Source organism: Procambarus clarkii, chromosome 22 (assembly GCF_040958095.1).
Source record: "Procambarus clarkii isolate CNS0578487 chromosome 22, FALCON_Pclarkii_2.0, whole genome shotgun sequence".
NCBI lineage: Eukaryota > Metazoa > Arthropoda > Malacostraca > Decapoda > Cambaridae > Procambarus > Procambarus clarkii.
Genome location: NC_091171.1, coordinates 18,138,389 through 18,158,060, shown reverse-complemented (window position 1 = coordinate 18,158,060; position 19,672 = coordinate 18,138,389). Strand labels below are relative to the sequence as shown.

Below are 19,672 nucleotides of genomic sequence, written 5' to 3'. Positions count from 1 at the left end.
CTTGTGGACCACTTGTGGACCACATGTGCGGTCCACTTGTGTGGCCCACTTGTGTGATCGAACTTGTCATATGAGCGAATTATTAATTGTAATCTGTGATAGAATGGGAAAGTTTTCCAGCAGTCTGTGAACTCTGTCTAGACATCGTAAGCAATTCCGAACATCCCCCGCTTTGGCGAACCATTGTTCGTCGAACCGGGTGAGTAAATCCGGCCTGAAAAATGTGCGAACTAGCCGGAGATAAGTTGAATCGGGGTACGTTGAATCGAGGTTGTACTGTAGTTTGTTTAGGGGCCCTTACCTTTCTAGGTGCCTGACCCGGTCGATCACAGACATAGGATGCTTCCAACCACGTAAGGGTTTCTATAGGACATTGCTCCTTGTGCCTCTCTGAAGAGGCCAGGTTCTGGCTTATGGTCCCTGTTAGGCCTAGAACTCCATTCGCTTGACTGATGCCAAGGTCTAATACATTCATATCAGCCTGGATAGCTCCGGGAAGCCTCCCGGAGCTATCCAGGACTCACGCTCAGGTAATCCCAGGCAGGGTACTGCTAACTGGCGCCCAAAGCTACCAAACAACTTTCTAAGAACTGAACCCCCGGGACGTGTACACTCACGGGGACCTAGCAGGGGGAACCACCAGAATAATACTCAGAACACAAGGGACAGAAGGGGCAAGAACGAAGGCAGACCCCCACCAGGTAGATAAACAAAAATAAAAATAAAACCCCGCAACAGGACACCGTACCCAAGCGGAACAGAGCCGGCCACCATGATTAGTGAAAACAAGCTGCACAGTACCCTGCGCCCCACCAGTGCAAAATTGCCCCTTACCCTAAGGCGAACAGGGGAAGCAGAACACCCGAGCACACAAAGAGCGGCCGAAACCCAACCAGTAAACGATCTAACAGGGGCAGAACCCAAGGAACTTGTGTAAGGTGGCCTCAGGCCCCAAGGGCAGTACTTACAGGGCACCTAGGGAAGGGAACCCTAGGCGCATGCAGCCCGAGTACTGGAGACTCACACCTGGCTCACGCACCACCTAGAAGACAGACACCACACTCTAGGTACAGTGCTGAAATAACTATTGGAGCCGGAGCACACAACCGGTGCCCATAGCATCAGCCGAAGAACTGATGGGTGGATAGCCGGCGTGAGAGGTCTGGGGCTTCCCCTTCCTCCTCCCGGGGAGGGAGGAGCTGCACAGACAGCAGCGTGGTGACGTGTGACGTCATACTAGTTTGCTTGTTTTTCTGTTGGGGAGTTCTATCCACTAGTTCGGCTTTTGGTAGCAATTTTAACCAGAATAGGGGTTTGTTTTGGAATGCTTACCTTTCTGGATATTTGACCCAGTCGATGGCAGGCATAGAATGCTTCCAACCACACAGGGGTTTCTATAGGCCATTGCTTCCCTTGCCTCTCTGAGGGGGCCAGGTTCTGGCCGTGGTCCCCGGTAGGCCCTAGAACTCCATACACATGACTGAAGCCAAAGTCTGACATTAACATATCAGCCTGGTAATGCTTCAGGGAAGCCTCCGGGTCTCGCCCAGAAAATCGCATTTCATTACATTCAACGCTTGTTTTTCTGTGGGGAGCCCCTACGGCTCCCTGGAGCTTATCGGGCTAATGTATGTTATGTTAGACCGGGACATTAGCTAAGGAGTTCAGACCTACCAGGGACCAGCGCCAGAACCTGGCCCCTTCAGAGAGGTTTCAGGGAGCAATGGCCCTGGAAAACCCCATATGGTTGGGGGTTTTCCTTATCTGCCATCGACCGGGGTTAGGCACCCAGAAAGGTAGGCGTAACAAAACAAACCCCACATGGTAAGAAACTACAACAAAAACCGAACAGAGAGGTAGAAAACTCCCTACAATCCCAAGGAAACAAGCAAACAAGCAAACATCACACTTTACTGCCGCGCCGATCGTCCGCGCAGCCCTCCCCACCCCGGGAGGGGGAGGGGGGAGCCCCGGACCTTCCGCGCCGGCTGCCAAGCTTCAGTTCGTTCGCTAATGTCAACCGGGATTGACGCTTCTCTGGCCTCAGTTTCCTAGGCGGTGTTTGCCTTGTGTGGCGTTCACTGCCGTGTGTTGTGGTGTGCGGTGGCTAGGAGTACTTCATCAGTGCCGGGGCTGCATGTGCTTAGTGGCTGACGTCCCTAAGCGCCCTGTGAGTACTGCCCTTGCGTAACAGGGTTATCTTCCCTGGGGCGTTCGGGAACCATTCCTGTAGAGGTTCTTGCTGCTCGGCATTTGCCTCGCCCTTGGGGCCAGCTGGGGCTTGGGGCCCTTGTTTGGCCCTGGGTAGGGATTGGTATTGTGCTGGTTAGGGCGTCAAGGTGTTGCGCAGCCTGCCACCTAAGCGGCGGCCGGTTTCTGTTGCCTCTGGTGACGGTGTACTTTTGCGGGGTTTTTCTTTTGTTTTTCATTTTCTTGCCTGGTGGGGGTCTGCCTAAGGTGGTTATAGTTCCACTGGTAGTGTTTGGCGGCCCTCTGCTAGGCCCCCGTGCTTGTACACGTCTCAGGGGTTTTCAGTGCTATAATCTACCCTCTTGTTATGTTTGGGTTTCTTAACCGGTTAGCAACACCTTGCCCGGGCTTCCCGTAGTTGTTACCCTACGGGCCCTGGAAACCCCTGTCTGGGCTCGGGGGACCCTTGAATGTGTCTTCCGGGTTCCAACCCGTCTTGTACGGGATCGTTGGTTGCTGTTCCCTTGTCTCCGGGTGACAGTCGCCAATTTTACCACCGTCATGCTGCCTGTTGGGTCACTGACACCTTGACCCGGAGTCTTGCGAGTGATTCTCTGCATGTTCTCCAGTACTCTCCTGGTGTTATTACTGTTCAGAGTACAGGCGGCATCCATGTTGCAAGCTAGGTTAGGTTGCTGCAACATGCTAGGTTGGTTTCCCACTCGAATGCCCCGTGGCCGCCCCGTTTGGTTAGGTGCTGCTCGCCCCTTTCTCTCCATGTTCCCGGCTCCGGACCGTCTGCGGGTTTCGGGGTCGGGGCGGGGTTTAGTTGCGGCAGAGACTCGGGCGGTTTTCGGGGGCTGCCCCGTTCGGGTCCAGCCCGTTCCCCCGTTCCGGCTCCCGGCTCCCGGCTCCCGGCTCCCGGCTCCCCCGTTCGGGTCTCAAACCAGCCGGAGGTTTGAGCCTGTGCCTCCTGCCAAGGTTTCTGGGTCTTACCAGCGGCCCTTTCTTGTTGCCTTTCCCATGGGCTCTTGCTTTTCTTTAAGGGCGGAGGGCTTGGAGGACGGCTCTGCCCCGGGGCCTCTGTTGTTGGTTCCCGGGGCTGTGGGGGTTGCCTGCTAGCAGTTCTGGGGCGGTTTTGCCCCTTCAGGGGTTTTTCTGCTGTTGGGCGGCGTTTTTCGCCCTTCCAGTCTGCTAGCTTCCCACATTTGCTGGCGTGTTTTTGTGTATTTAGCGTCAGTCACAGCCCCTGCTGGCGGCCATTTTCGTCTGCCGGTTTCACGGCGTGGCCACCAGGGCGGCGTTGCGGTTTGTTTACATGCGTCTGGGTGTGCGAGCGAGCGTCTCTGGTGAGTTTTCAAAAAATTTTCAGGGTTTTTGTTCTCCTGTTGTCGTTTCTTTGTTTTTCTGGTGTTTTCTTGCCGTTGCCTGTTCCTCTGGGAACGTTTGGGTGTTGATTTTGGGTCTGAGCCTATGGGTTTAGGCTCAGTGCCCCTGGCTGGTATGCTTGCTCCCACACCTTGCCCCTCGGTTTTCGGTCTGTTGGGACCGTTTTCCCAGGGCGTTCTGCTGGGGTCTGTGCTTTGCCTTTCAGTGGTGTTCTCCGCCGGCAAATGTGGTGGTTTGGGCTCCCCCTGGTTCGATTCTGGGTTCCTTTGGGTTCCTTGGTTTCGTTCTGGAGGTTTCTTCCTCTTGGGCCCCCTTTTGTGGGTTCAGGGGACTTTGTTTCCTCGTGTGACCCGGTTCTGCCTTTTTGGGATTCTGGGGTCTTCCTGGCTAGCAGACTGAGCTTTTTGGGTCTTGGCACAAGTTGTGGTTTTGCTGTCGAGGTGGGCCTTTTGATGCAGTTTTGTGCCTTCTTTGCCTTGCCGGTGTAGTGCTCTCTGCCACTAGTCGGCGGCTTGTGCTTTTACAATATATGTCCTCACCTAGTTGTGCTTGTGGGGGTTGAGCTCTGGCTCCTTGGTCCTGCCTCTCAACCGTCCATCAACAGGTGTATCAGTTCCTGTGCCTCTTGGGCTCTGTCATGTCTACATGTGACATTGTATGGGGTCAGCCCCGTTACTTGTGTGAGGAGTCGCCACATTACTTCCTAGTGCTTTCCCGTTCCCATTCTGACACTAAAAAAAAAAAAAAAAAAAAAAAAAAAAAAAAAAAAAAAAAAAAAAAAAAAAAAAAAATTAATTCTATCTGTGGCTCCTTTGGGTACTCAGTTTCCACCTGTGTCCCCTAGTGCGTGTGCCCCTTGTGTTACATAGCCTGTCCTTATCAACCCTGTCGTTTCCCTTGGGTATCTTGAATGTGGTGATCAGGTCTCCCCTCACTTCATCTTCCAGCGAAGTGTGGTTTCATTCCCGTTGTCTCTCCGCATGACTTCGGTAGTGTACTTTTTCTTTCTGAAGGGGTTCTGTTCCCTTCTCTGTTGACTGGGCGCTGGGGGAGCAGCTTGCTCTGTTGCCTCTCGCTTGGTCCCGCTGTTGGTGGGCGCTTTGGGTTGTCTTCCGGCCTCTGCTGGCGTCGAAGGACGGCTTCTCCCCCTTGGGGGGGGTTCAGAGCTGGCGGGGTGGGCTTCTTCCCCTGCGCTTCGTCATTTCCTCTTCGTGGGTACGTGGGGCGTGGTCGATCTGCCCCATCCTTCTGGGCTTCCCGTCTGCTCTTTGCAGTCATGAGCTTTTCCCGTCTGCTCTTTGCAGTCATGAGCTTTTACAGTCTGCAGTTCTTCTGGACTACTTCAGTCTGCGCCCTGGATCCTCTGCCCTCGGAGGAGGACTGTTGTCTCCTGTTCGGATTCTGTTAGGGCCGGGTGCATGGATGGTGGTTATCTTGAGGTTATCTTGAGATGATTTCGGGGCTTTAGTGTCCCCGCGGCCCGGTCCTCGACCAGGCCTCCACCCCCAGGAAGCAGCCCGTGACAGCTGACTAACACCCAGGTACCTATTTTACTGCTAGGTAACAGGGGCATAGGGTGAAAGAAACTCTGCCCATTGTTTCTCGCCGGCGCCTGGGATCGAACCCAGGACCACAGGATCACAAGTCCAGCGTGCTGTCCGCTCGGCCGACCGGCTCCCCGGTGGACCTGGACCTCCAGGTCATTTTTTGGCACGTTCCTCTCCAGTTTTTCTGGGGCTAGCACAGTTGGTAATTACCTATGTGTACTTACCTAAGTGTAGTTACAGGATGAGAGCTACTCTCGTGGTGTCCCGTCTTCCCAGCACTCTTTGTCATATAATGCTTTGATTATAATTGTCATATTGTCATATAATGATTGTCATATGTCATAATATGTCTTAATATGATTGTCATATCATGCTTTGGTGGTGGGGCTTCAGGTTTGCTGCCTTCCCTATTTTGTAAAGGGCACTTTATATACTCTTTGCATCTGTCCCGGATCTTAGTGCCCTGTCTGCGTCTGAGATTCGGTGTCTGGCCTACCTCGACGACTGGCTGGAGTGGGCTCCCAGTCAGTCCGCTTGTCTGCTCGCCAGGGGATGGTTCTTTCCAGATCGCTGGGTTTGGTTTCCTGGTGATCTGGAGGTTTTACCTTCTGTTTCCGTCCCGGGTTCGAACCTGGGCCTTGTTTCAGGCTCTTGGGCCCCTCATTGTCTTCCCTCCAGAAGTGTTACTGCGGCTGTGGTCCTGCCTTTGGCTGTTCAGGAGGGGGTCCCGGGTTGCTCAGCGGTTGCTTGGGCGGTTGTGCGGGAGTTTGCACTTCGGCGTGCTTGTCTGCCCGCGGTGTCGGGTTTGGCTCCGGCGTCGGTTGGTTCCTACGGTGACTCCCCTTCTGCCTCTTGCAGTCCTTGGGTTCCTCTTGGGATCTGGTGTTGGTGCTGCGTCACCAGCTTCCTCTTTGGGGTTTTCGGGGTTCCGTGCCTTGGCACCTCCCCGAGCCTTCGCTCGATGTGTTCACGGACGGGTCGTCTCTCGGCTGGGGCTTTGTGACCAGTGCTCACCAGGTCGGCCGAGGTTGATGGAGTCTGTCTGTCCGTCGGGCTCACAGCCCGGTTCAGGTGTTCATGGCTGTCTGGTTTGCGCTTCGGAGGGTTTGGGTCACTAGGTACTCTACCATTCAGCTCTGTTTGGACTGTTCTCTGGTGGTTCTTGCCGGAACCACAGGGGGTTTGGTTAACCGTGTGGTTCGTGTCCGGGGTGTGTCCTGTGTCCTGGTGGACAGCTGTCTCGGTTCATTCCTCTTTGTGGGTTGGCCAGTCGTCGCCGATTCGTTTTGTTGGCTCTGTTGGGCTTATGGACTCCTGGCCATGGACGTCTTCGGGTCGGCGTGGTCTAGGCGTCGCCCGTTTTGTGGCGCCCTTCCCACCTGCGAGGACTTCACGGTGGAGGCTTTCGGCAGGCCTGGTCGAGGTGGGGGGTACCTGTCCCTCTTCTCCCGGTCCAGCTGTTGCTTCGGGTTCTGGCTCGGTTGCAGCCCATTCCCACGAGAACAGTCCTTATGGTTCCATGGTGGCCGGCCCGGCCTTCTTTTCAGACGCTGCTTGATAGGTGTCCGTACCCGGGGCGTTTTTCCTGAGGCTTCGCCGCTTTCAGCAGGCCGAATCGGTCCTGTCCGTGACTGGTTCGGCCTTCTCTTTGGCTCTTCGCGTCTGGTATTTTGACGCAGGTATCACCATCTCTATGGTGTTCAGGTGGCTTTGTTGACGGTATCCCACCTGCGAGCTTCGTCTTGGGGACAGTATGACGTTTATTACGTTTTCTCGCGTTTTGTTTCCCCTCCGGCCTGCTCATGAGTCGCCTGAGCCATCCTGGTCCTTGTTCAGGGTGCCTTCTTATCTTCCCCTTAGTTTGTGGTAGCCCCTTCGGTTTCAGTTTCCTCCTCTTTGGTACTGGTGGTAGCATTATTGGTGTGCAGCCTTTCTCTGTCCTGGCGACGGTCGAGACGGCTGCTTTCCGGAGGGGTTCTTGGGGTATTGGTACTTGTTTGGTTTGGCCGGGGGGTGCGTCCTGTGTTGTCCGGTTGTGCTTTTTGCTGTTGCCGGCGTACCGTGCCTGGGGATGCGCTGTGGTTGATCCGGTTCCTTCGTTCCCTGTTTTCAGGGCTCGGGTCTCCCAGGTCGTCCGCAGGGTTTTCCTTCTTCCTGCGGTCTGTCTTTGCGCCCGTGCTGTTCAGACGTTTGCAGCATTTGCTGCTGTGTTGGTGACGTCTCGGGCTCGTTTCGGGCGCAGGGATTTGGGGGTCGCACAGGCTTTTGGCCGCCCATCCATCTGTGTGTCTGTTCTTGGGCGTTCTTGTTGCCTTGGGTCGCAGGTTTGCGACCGGTTGTCTTGGCTTTGCGTTGCAGAGTTTGTGGCGGCCGCCTCCCGGGTTAGCCCTTTCTTTTCCTTCTCTTTGGGTATGAAGCTCCAGGGAGCCGTAGGGGCTCCCCACAGAAAACCAGCGTTGAATGTAATGAAACGCCATTTTCTGGGTGAGCCCCGGAGGCTCCCTGGAAACCCTCCCTCCCACCGGTCGGCGGTTTTTTCGCGTTGGTTGAAGCTTAGCTTCCGAACTGGAGCTTGGCAGCCGGCGCGGTAGGTCCGGGGCTCCCCCCTCCCGGGGTGGGGAGGGCTGCGCTGACGATCGGCGCGGCAGTAAAGTGTGATGTTTGCTTGTTTCCTTGGGATTGTAGGGAGTTTTCTACCTCTCTGTTCGGTTTTTGTTGTAGTTTCTTACCATGTGGGGTTTGTTTTGTTACGCCTACCTTTCTGGGTGCCTAACCCCGGTCGATGGCAGATAAGGAAAACCCCCAACCATATGGGGTTTTCCAGGGCCATTGCTCCCTGAAACCTCTCTGAAGGGGCCAGGTTCTGGCGCTGGTCCCTGGTAGGTCTGAACTCCTTAGCTAATGTCCCGGTCTAACATAACATACATTAGCCCGATAAGCTCCAGGGAGCCTCCGGGGCTCACCCAGAAAATGGCGTTTCATTACATTCAACGCTGGTTTTTTGCCTGTAGCGCATACGAGCGAAAAGCGATGTAATTTTTAAGAGGATGGGTTGCACTGCTGTGTAGTTGTTTCTTGCTTCTTTGTATTTGCTGGTGTGTTTGAAGGTTTGGCCTCTTCCTAAATTTATTCCATTTTTATGTCTTAGTCTTTGGCCCTGTCACAATTTCTGTTGAACCAATCCTGTTTCCTAGTTCTGCATCTCTGTTTTTGCATAAAAAAATTTTTGTACCTTTTTCATATATTTCACAAAATTAGACATATATCTCATTTACTTTCTTAACAGAAAGTCTTCCCAATCAAATTCATTAAAAAACTTTTTAAATTCCCCATAGTGTCTTCTCCTGAAATCAGGTTTTTCAACTGCATCATTTTCCTCATTCTCTTTTAGATTCTAATGCATTGCATTCTTTATTTCCAAAAGGAAGGTCACTTTTGCCCGAGGGGAAAAGGTACTGAATGTCAAATCTCTTTCCTTCTTTCCTGGTGAATATAAAATCCAGCACTGAAGGAACATCCTCTTCCCTCATCCTCGAAGCTTGTTTAACAAGTTGATACATGAATGTCTCCAGGATGAGGTATATGAATCTACCCTTCCAAAAGTTCTCCATTCTTGGTTCATAAGTCTCCCAATCTATGGATTTCAAGTTGAAGCCATGAACTACCAGCAGTCATGATTTATCTTTATCTGCTCTTAATATAATTTGTCTCATGATTGTTATGAGGCTCTTTTGCTTGTTGTCCAGCTACTCCTATGTCCATGTGTTGCATGCTGGTGAATTGTAGGCATTTATGATTACCAATTTATCGCGTGTTTTTTAGTGTTAGTTATGTTATATTGTACCTAACAATAGCTTATTCTGAACAAATTTATTTTCAGATAACTTGTAGTGGAATATATTTAGCCCCAAAATACCTATTGTCAAAATAAGATGTTATTGTATAAAATAGTGTTGCATGGTACTTCATTATAATTTCTTCAATCTATTATGGTATTTATTTTGTTTCTCGTAGGCCTCCTGATGAACTTCCAAAGCAAATCTATGAAAATGTTCCTCCGGCTGTGAAAGAGAAGAAGACAAAATCTGCCACGATGTCCCCAACGACACCCACATCCCCCACCTTTCCAACATCTCCTACTGGTTTCCCCAGCGTTCCGGCTGGCGCTACCGCCACTTTTCCCTCCCCTGCTGCTGCGCCACGCCCTTCTATGCCACCCCGTGCCACCTGACAAGAGAGTTCAGAGTAGAAAGTGTATCACATAAGCAGAAATATCAGAATTACATCAAAGATAATTGTGTTAGTTTACAACTTTGAATTGTGCATGAAACCATTATTAGCCAGACGAAATGCTTCTTCATGCACAAGTTGTTTTAACAAAATTTATATTTTTTCTGCTCTGAACAAATGGACTGTCTCTTGAGTTGCTGATAAAGTTTTGTACAAATAGCAAAAGGCTGGACCTACGTATAACAAGTTCAACACAAGACGCAGCTGTAATTTTTTATTAAATGAAGATGAGCTTGAACACCAGACAAAAATCATTTGCTGCTATTGTCTCATCTTAATCTGCTGCAGATTTGCATAGCTAGTCAACTGCATTTTCTGTTATTGGAACTATTTAGTGTTTATAGTTTTCAAATGAGATTTACATAAATTAATTCCTCTGGTCCTGCTCTAAGGGAGCACTTGAATGCATTGGTGTTAGGAATGTAATTAATAAACCTTAGAAGGCTATAAATTCCTGATAAGATTGCCTTTGTGTATCAGAACAAGTGGATATTTGAGTGGTTCTGAAGCATGTACCTGATGTGACCACACAGAATAAAACACTCCAGTTCAATCTAGAGTCGCCAATGCATCAAAATGCAATTTTTTCCTATGACTTCTCAACTCTAATTCTGTTCATACATTCCAAAGCAAAATAGTGGGCTCTGTTTTTCAGCTTTACCTGGTGAGATGAAATGTTTACAAATCTTTTTTTTTATTTTGTGAATAACTAAATGAATATGGATATGTTTCATGATCATTCATGAAAACTAACTATATACTTCCTGAGTTTAGATATATAAAGTAAAGAAACAAAGTGATCCTCACTGGCTATTGTTGAAAAAGGGTATCATTTAAGAAGCATTTTCACATTTCCCTTAAATGGGCAAATTATCCATATTCATAATTTGTTCTCAGATCTCTCTTCTTTGCAGGCTTACACATGTACATCATACTTTCCCTTTATAAATTTATACTTCAATTTGATTGTCATTTGTTTTCTTGCAGGTAACACCAAGTTTTATACAGTACGACTAATAAAATGACCTAGTTATGATGGATGTTCCCGTAAAAGTTATTGCATTGTAAATTAAATTATTTGAATATCGTGAATGATTCAGAGTTATTGTGTTAAAACTGTGTACTCTGCATTTAAAAATAAAAGAAAATGTATTTTGTGTTATTCAATGGAAATTGTGATATTTATTCTTCAAAAGCTTTGTTAGCCATGGGTTAAATTGTCAAATTATCAGACAAGTATTAAGACACTATGGTGTAACTGACACTTGTCTTGCAAGCCCACAGGAAATCATGATTGCCCTAGTAATACAGTACTGTAATAAAATTTTAAAGTTGTGGGGTAAACTGTAAAGGCTTCCATGTTTTTGAAATATTTGTTATAATTTAATTGCTGTATTTTCATGTATGCAGAGGTGCAAATATCATTGTAGCATATATAAGCTCAAAGTTACTACTACATTTGTCCCTAAAATCATTCTGTATCTGGCTTGGCAAAGATACCATGGCATGGCAATGTCTACATTAATGTAATTTGTGTTAAATTATATTTTGGATAAGCCTTCTAAAAATACCTCATGTAAAGTGCAGTTCATTTTGCTGAGGATTTTCAGACTTTTTTCATATCTAGTCCTGATTTTTGCATTTATATTACAGTAAACATAAATTGGTAATTCTTTGACTTCACAAATGATAAAGCAATCACATTAAAAGTGCATCTGTTTGTATAAGAAGTAAACAAGAAATGTGCAGTATCAGCTTCAAACAAAAAATCATTAAATAAAACATTGTTATCTTTATAAATATAAATTGAAGACCTTTTAAGTATTTACACGGTATTCATACTGTCATTAGCTCTCCAAATTATTGTTCTATATATTGCCAGAAGAACAAGAATCTATTTCGTTTCAAGTAAATATGCACTTTATTGACAGAGTTCATATTTCATTGCATTTTCTGAAGGTAAGTACAGTATCTTTAAAGTAATTTCATCATACTGCATTATATGTTGAATAGCTTCAAATATACATGTGTGCACAAAACGTCTACTGGTTGTTATATGTGTGCCAAATATTGCATCTTCTGTACTATTATGCTACTGTGCTTACATGTGTCGTGCTCTCTAATGACTGCAAGTCTACGCATTACAGGAATTACAACTTTGGTGTTCATCTTTAATGTTCAAAGACATGTCACTCATTTAGATGAAAAACCTTCATATTCTTATTTATTACAATATTACTCTTCTTGGCATGCCTACATGTAGGCTATTCCCATGTTTGTCTTACCTTACCACGTTTCTCATCTCATAGTGTGGTTCAGTGTTTTGCTAGGGGGGAAAATGGGAACTTGTGCATTAGATCTCATACATGGACAGTTAATTGTCCTGGGTCACCAGTTGTGATCAGTTGGACTAGTTGTACTTCGATGTATGGAAGTAACTGTATGTAATACCTAATGTCAAAGAAAATAAAAATCCAGGACATGAACTTATAAAGATGTAGTGTTATGAGTGTTGTGTAAAATAATAGCCCTGTTTCCCAGTATATGAACAATGACTAGCCAGCAGTTATATGATGGCAAGTTGTAGCATCTTTAGTGACACAAATAATGCTGCTGCTGCAGATATTTGATGCTTAGTCTGGAATTATATCAAACTGCTCTATTTTCCAAAATATATTTTGAATCCCAATATGTTATTGAAATATTTACAGGTTTTTATATTTCAATATACAGTACTGTACTGAATGTCATAGTTAAAGAATTCATACTTAATCTTTGTTCATACATAGTGCATTTTAAGGTGTTACCAAGCTCAAAATGTGTAAAGAAGTCATTAAAGTTAAAACTTCTGTACCAGGCAGTGCTTTTATATTTGATGGCAAAAATAACTGCTAATATGGTATTTTTTTTGTTATGCAGTAGTTTTGAAGTTGAAAACATCACCAATTCATTTGTGGCATTTCTCTTTAATCACATTTATAAATGTAATTTACAAATATTTATTTTTCTGCCATTTAATTTGTGACTGGAGTATATTGACTCTCATTGACAATTAACACTTTTTTTTTTGCAATGTGGTAAGCTTTGTCAAGACTGTATGCTCCAGTGTATACTTGTGAACTTTTAGAAAACTGATCTATGGCAAGCTAATAAAGTTGATGGCTTGTCCTAACCATACAAAGTAACATCATGCTATCACTCACTTATCACAACATTTTTTATGTACAGTATTTCATAGTCAATCAAAATGGTGGAAGTTTGCAAAGTAAGAGAAAATAGTACACTTTAGCTATTTACCTGTGGATACAATTTCATTTTATTAACATAGATGAATGCATCACATTGAGCAAGAGGTTCAGTAAAGGTCCTATGCGACTAAACTACATTTTACATATTAAAGTAAAAGATGAAAGTGAAATTGCTTTAATTATTTACTGATCAGCAGGTACTACATTGATGTAGTCTAAAATCAACTCTGTGATTTTATTGACACACTGTAATTCCCCAATTATATATACAGTATTGTCGAATTCTAATATAGTTTTCTCCTTTCTCAATTTTTTTTATACATATCAAACACTGTACAGATGATTGTTATGATAATATAAAGATAGCAATGCAGTGCTGCATATTAATTTGAATAGTTATAAATTGTCGTTGTATTTGTAGTAGCACCAGAAAGTTGGTTACCAGGAAAACTAAGAATTTACTGCAAGTTTTAGTAAGGAAGAAATGCACAAAGGTATAATGAATAAAAGTATGATATGCAGTCATAACAAATTGCAAAGAAGGTATAGATGAACCATGGCTTCCAGCACGGATGTTGCCAAGTGTATCAGGCGATCCGTGGGAGCCAACACAGTTGTCCAAGATTATGCAAAGGCTTCCCAACACAGGTAGTGTCAGGGATACAGTGTACACATACGATGGCTACCTGATTTATTTAATTTTCTTTGTGTTGTCCAGCCCTTCTGTGTTGTCATATCTCCATTTCATTGTAGCACTGTCTCTTGACATGCAACTTTGTAGCAGTGTCCCTTGACATGCAACATTGTAGCAGTGTCCCTTGACACGCAACATTGTAGCAGTGTCCCTTGACACGCAACATTGTAGCAGTGTCCCTTGACACGCAACATTGTAGCAGCGTCCCTTGACACGCAACATTGTAGCAGTGTCCCTTGACACGCAACATTGTAGCAGTGTCCCTTGATACGCAACATTGTAGCAGTGTCCCTTGACATGCAACATTGTAGCAGTGTCCCTTGACACGCAACATTGTAGCAGCGTCCCTTGACAAGCAACATGAGTATGTTTTGTGGATGTTATTGCTTTCTGCTCTATACAAATACCCTGTTGACTGTTCTGAAATATAAAGATTTTATTGTAAATTATATGTTTCTTTTACATATTCCTGACATTTTACTCAAATGCATAATGTATTAATGTGACAAATTCAATAATTTAGGAGAGTTGTGAAGAAAACGGTCAATTTACAATTCAGAAAAATGCTGAAAATCTAGTGATAATTAAACTTTTAAAGTTAGTATTCCTTCTAGCTTATATATTTCACATTTCTAGTATATATTCATCATGTCAGGTTAAATTATATAAATATGATGAAAGGGACATAAGTTCACAATATGTAATGAATTTATCCCCCTGAAAACATCAGAAACTGGACAAAGTATTCACATCATGGACTTAATTAAGGTGACATGGGCTATGTTAAAAGGGTTGCCTAGCGAGTGGTTCTTTGACATAGTTAGGAGATTGTGTGCACTGCCCTCGGGTAGGTGGGGATGGCTCCTGGTTCCTTTTGCCTGCTGTGATGGTGCGCAAGTGAAATACACCCCCATGTGCTCACTGTGAATGGAACCTGGGCATTCCCCATTGTTCCTTCATCTGGTTGTTGGGCCTACCCAGTGGTTATGGCCCCTGAGGGCTAACATGTTCCTTTAGTTGGGGCAGGAAAAATGGGAGGTTCAGAGTGGCCCACGTGATCAGATAAGCTCATCTAATTAGCTCTCCTATTTTGACACTGAGTGAAGTGGGCATTGCAGGGTTGGTATCCATATTGGTTCCTGGACTACTATTCAAACCCTTAAATGGTGATCCATGAATACTGTCCCTGTTGCCCTTGACATTGATCATGTGCTTTTGCCTCCCCTCCCCTTTGGGCTCTGTGGTGGGTGGGGGTGCATGGCAGCAAAGTCCAATTCAGCATTTTTTTACATTGTACCGAGTCAGATTGTGATGGAAGCTCGAGCTCCATAGCTCTAGCTATATATATACTTTTTTTTTTTTATTCTTGCATGGGCTCTAAGGCTCCATCTGGCCCAATAAGTGTTACTTGTTTCTGTTTTACTTAGGTGGAGTAAATAAATAAACATCAGAGGTCCGCGGTTGTTCAACGTCCTCCCAGGAACTATAAGAAACATTGCCGGAACAACCGTGGACATCTTCAAGAGGAAACTGGACTGTTTTCTAAGAGAAGTTCCAGATCAGCCGGGCTGTGGTGGGTAAGTGGCCCTGCGGGCCACTCCAAGCAACAGCCTGGTGGACCAAACTCTCACAAGTCGAGCCTGGCCTCGGGCTGGGCTTGGGGAGTAGAAGAACTCCCAGAACTCCATCAAGCAGGAGTACGAGTATTTACAACTCCTATGTTTGCTTCAGTAAGATTATGCCCCATGTGTTTAACAACAACTAATGCTCTGTTGAATCGAAGTCGAAATCTTATTGGGTTTGTAACTGTACACTGTGTTGGATAATGTTCCAGTGGTCTGTCGAGCATTTTTACACAGTGCTGACATTTCCTCTCATCTTCTGGAACCTGTAAGCCTATTTCCCATGCACCTCTCTTGCTATAGTGGGCCCTGACCAGGCTTTTTCTTTGGCTACCTATTTTAATCCATCTCCTTTTCCCAGCCTCTTCCTTAGCAAGGTCGACCTCCAAGTCCTCAATGGTGACTACCTCATCATCTGGTGTGACTCAATCTTTTGCCCCCCTCCTTCAGAGATATCCACAGTAATGTTCTTGCCATCAAGAGCATGCACATTTCCTACAACAGCTGCTAAGTATCATGATGTGTTTGGCCCTGCTATATGGTCTAAATATTTTTATGTCTGCCATAATGACCATACCCGCCCTAAAGATTTGCATATACACAAACACCTTGTAGACTCTGTGGATGCATGTGTTAGATTTAATCCTACTCGGACTAGAACCTTTGTTGTTGAGGCAGCTACCTGCCTAGCTGTCCTATCTTCTATTGGTGAGGCCCTAGTTCGGGTCTCCAAAAAGTCCTATTGAATACCAGCATTGGCACAGTTCTTCTTCCACCTCATGCTGAGACCAGGGACAGGGAACTTGAGGAACATGAGAATATTAAAGATAGAAGGTAATGCTGAGCACATGCAGCTCTAAGCACTCTAAAAGGCCAGGCCCATGCTATACCATGGTGTACCAAACAAAATCACACAGGAGGTAAATCCAAAGAAACTCTTAGTTGAAAAGCACTGGAGCCAGCCACAGCTTACTGACAACCCTGGAACCCTACCTCACACATCTGACATAAGCTGCATCAGTGGAGAAACTGAGGGCTTGAGCCAGTACACAGTGTGAGCCCCAGCCCATCCCCCTCGAGTGGGAGGGGGTGGGACAAATAAGCACACTCTTTATTTTGAGAGATTCTATCATTTGTTTACATTGTTGGGGAGGTCATTTGGCAGGTTGTGAGGCTTCGGACTCATTTGAACTTAGTATTATTGGGTCTGTATTGGTTCGTTAACTTTCAGGGTGCCTTCTGCAGTGACGTGGCAGAGTGCCATCTTCTTCCTGCACCTCAGTGAGGGGACCAGTTTCTGGCTCTGGTTCCCGTAGACCAAACTAAACTCCACAGCCATTGCAATCTAAAAGTTAGATGCCATTTAAGCGAAATAGCTTCAGGGAGCCACCGGGGCTCATCCAGGAATTTCCATTTTATTACATTTAGTGCTTTTTATCTGTCTGAACTGCATTGTCCCACTTAGTCATGCAACTCTTTGTAGAATGTCCAGATTTTTAGGATGATCATATATCTCATCATTTCCTATTGTTCCTAGAGGTCATTTGTCTCTCAATGGAATGCTTGGTAAATCAGATAACTTTGATATCACTCGCCTTATGTACTTTTGTTCTCATACATTATTGAGTGATATGTAGGGCTTTCTGTGGGGAGCCCCATCAGTTCCCTGGAGCTATCCAGGCTGATATTGCTAATATTAGACTTTGACATCAGTCAGTGTGAATGGAGCTCTTAGGCCTGCTGGGGACCAAGAGCCAGAACCTGGCCCCCTCAGAGAGGCACGAGGAGCAATGGCCTATAGAAACCCCCGTGTGGTTGGAAGCATTCTACGTTTGCCATCGACCAGGGTCAGGCACCCAGAAAGATAAGCATCCCAAAACAAACCCCCTATTCTGGTTAAGAAATTGCTACTGAGAGCCGAACTAGTGGACAGAACTCCCCAAACAAAAACGAGCAAACAAGTATGACTTCATGTCGCCACACTGCCATCTGCGCAGCGCTCACCTCCCCGGGAGGGGGAAGGGGGAGTCCCAGACCCCTCGTGCCGGCTACCCCATGACCTCAGTTCTAAGGCTGATGAGCTAGGCGGAAGTCGTATGCTCTGGCTCTTAACAATGGTTCTCAGCTCTGTGCCTGTGTGGTGTGGTGGCTGTCTTATTGTGGGTGTGTGAGCCAGGAGTAATTCTTCAATACTTAGGCTGCATGCGCCTAGGGTTCCCTTCCTTAGGTGCCCAGTAAGTACTGTCCCTGGAGCTTCCTTCCAAAAGTTCCTTGGGTTCTGCCTCTGCATGGTCGTTTGCTGCTCGGCTTTCGGCCGCCCTCTGTGTGCTGCGGTATTCTGGCATCCTTAGTCACCTTAGGGGTAAGAGGCAGTTTGCACTGGTAGGGGTGCAGGGTGCTGCGCAGCTAGTTTTCACCTCTCATAGCGGCCAGCTCTGTTCCGCCTGGGTATGCTGCCCACTTGTGGGGTTTTCTTTTTCTTTTTGTTTTCCTGCCTGGTAGGGGGGTCTGCCTTGGTTGTTGTGTGTGTGTAGCATACGCTTCTCTGTTCTGGTGGTAGGCCTTACTAGGTCCCCCATAAGTGCACACGTCCCGGGGGTTCAGTTAGTTAGAAAGTTGTTACTAGACGTGGGCGCCTGTTAGCAGTACCCAGCCTGGGCTTACTTGAGCGTGAGTTTCGTCTCAGGATCCTGGGAATCCCCATGGGGGCACACCAAAGGTGTGCTCCACCTTTGGTGTGCTTTATGTACACCAAAAGGTCCGATGGATGTGACCCATGAGTCCCCCCCCCCCACCTCACTTTGTGCGAGTTTCAGGGTTGCTCTGTCCCCTTGTCTCAGGGTGACTCATTGTTTTTGCCTCCGTCATGCTGCCTGCTGGGTCATGACACTTTCGACCCAGAGCCCTGCGAGTTTTGTTGCTGGTGACTCAGTTTACCCAGTCTACTGATGATGATATTCGGGTACAAGCGGCGCAAGCGTTACACGTTAGGTTTAAGTTGTTGCAACACACTAGGTTGGTTGCCGACCCAGAAGCCCTGAGGCTGCCTCGTTTTGGTTATAGGGACCCGGACTTGGGGGTGTTGGTCATTTTGAACTTGGTTCAGTCCACACCCCTCATCCTTTCCCTGCTGTGGTTCGGTCTGGTCCCCCCCCCCCTCCTTCCCTGCTTCCAGCTCCGAAATGTCTGAGGGTTTTGGGGTCAGGGCAGGGTTTAGATGGTGTTGAGACTCGGGCGGTTTCAGGGGATGCCCCTTCCGGGCTGGCGACGGAGGTATTCGAGTCATTCATCCCTGCCGAAGCATCTGGATCTGATCAGTGGGGCCCCCCTTTCTTCTGGCTTCTACAGATGCGCCGGCTTTTTGTTTTGAGGCCGTTACTGTTACAAAAAGTAGGGTATTCTCCTCTTCCCCCCCCCCCCCCCCCCCCTCTGCGTACGAATTGGATTTTGTGTCTGCCCCTCCCCGGGTTCGGTTCCGTGTCCCTTCGGGTGCTTCGGTCCCATCATTCCGGAGGTTTTCGGCTTCCCGCATCCCACCTACTGTGGTGCAGGAGGCCTTTGCAGCTTACCTCCTTGGCGACCTGGATTACGCCTCTATTATGGATCTGTCTACGTTCAGGTTTGGGTCTTCGTTTTCCTACTAGATTCGTTACGAGGTTCCAGAGTCGTCCTGGCTGGCGACTGTCCTGTTTTTGCTTTGGAAGCTTGGCATACGTTCTGTCATTTCCGCACGCTTGAGTGGCGTGTGTTGTTGACAGTGGTCCAGGTTTTCCTTGGGGGGCGAGTTTGAGCACCTCAATGAGTGCTTGTTCGCTCCTGCCTTCCCTCCGGATGTGGGCATCGTGCAGCTTCACGTGCAGGTTCCCTCCATTTCGGCTGCGCTGGTTGCTAAGGACTTATGCGCTCGTGGCCTGCTGGCTTCGACTTTGCATTTCTTTTCCCAACTGGAGCTGTCTGCTAACTGGCTTGAGGGTGATGTGGAGGCGCTTGGGGCCGTTCCTAGCTCTAGCGCCTTGTGCTCGGTGGCACATTCGTTGTCTGCCTTGTTCAAGCTGCTTGCACCAATCCTGCGGACACAACTGTGCTACTCCTGGCTCGTGTGTCGGCAGGCGGTGCTTGCTTCCTCCTTGAAATCTGCTTGGGCCCTGGGTCTTAGAATGCCTTTGCCTTTTTGTCCCTTGCTGTTTGCTGATTCTGCAGTGGCGCAGTATCTGCAGGCGACTTTGGCTAGCTGTCATCCGATGTCCGAACTTGCTGGTTTCCAGGGTTCCAGGGGGGGGCTTCCCGGAGGGGTCGTGCTAGGGCTCATGGTTCCGCTCGTCGGGATAGGCTACTGGTGCTAGTTTTGGAGCCAGCGCCGTCTTCAGACCTGTCTTCATCTGGTCGGCGCGGTGCTCGCTCTGTGCGGAACTCAGGTTCTTGTTAGGGGGCGTCGGCCCTTTTGCAGTTTGTCCCATTGACGGAGCAATGGGGGAAGCAATGGCTCTGTTCACTCATGTCTGGTCCCACGATTTTTGGGCTTTTCGGGTTGTTTCCACCGTCGGCCTGTAGTGGTGTTGGGTAGTCCCACCTCCTTCGGGTTATTTGGGGCTCACAGGACACGCCTCTTCTCATACGCTGTCGAGTCATCTTGGAGTGGGTTCTCTTGGGTGTGGTCGAAACGACGACATCTCTCAGATGGGTTTCCTGTTT

The 19,672-nt window shown here is 47.4% G+C and overlaps 1 protein-coding gene and 1 long non-coding RNA gene across 13 annotated transcripts in view; one reads left to right on the top strand and one right to left on the bottom strand.

The window, feature by feature from the left end:
- The window catches only part of LOC123757839 (tyrosine-protein phosphatase non-receptor type 11), a 301,801-nt gene extending 287,997 nt beyond the window's left edge, over positions 1 to 13,804 (top strand). For 11 of the 12 annotated variants that reach the window (XM_045741772.2, XM_045741746.2, XM_045741711.2 and 8 more), the window contains one exon: positions 9,141 to 13,804. In XM_045741772.2, the coding sequence (XP_045597728.1) occupies positions 9,141 to 9,357 (217 nt within the window). In that variant the 3' untranslated portion in view covers positions 9,358 to 13,804. The remainder of the gene's footprint in view (positions 1 to 9,140) is intronic. The other variant, XM_069329504.1, reaches the window with a different exon arrangement.
- On the bottom strand, positions 13,664 to 16,274 carry LOC138367656 (uncharacterized). The gene is made up of 2 exons (XR_011229390.1): positions 15,974 to 16,274; positions 13,664 to 13,778 (listed from the first exon to the last, which is right to left on the bottom strand). It is a non-coding gene; the product is annotated as an uncharacterized lncRNA (long non-coding RNA).
- Between the last annotated feature and the right edge of the window lie 3,398 nt (positions 16,275 to 19,672).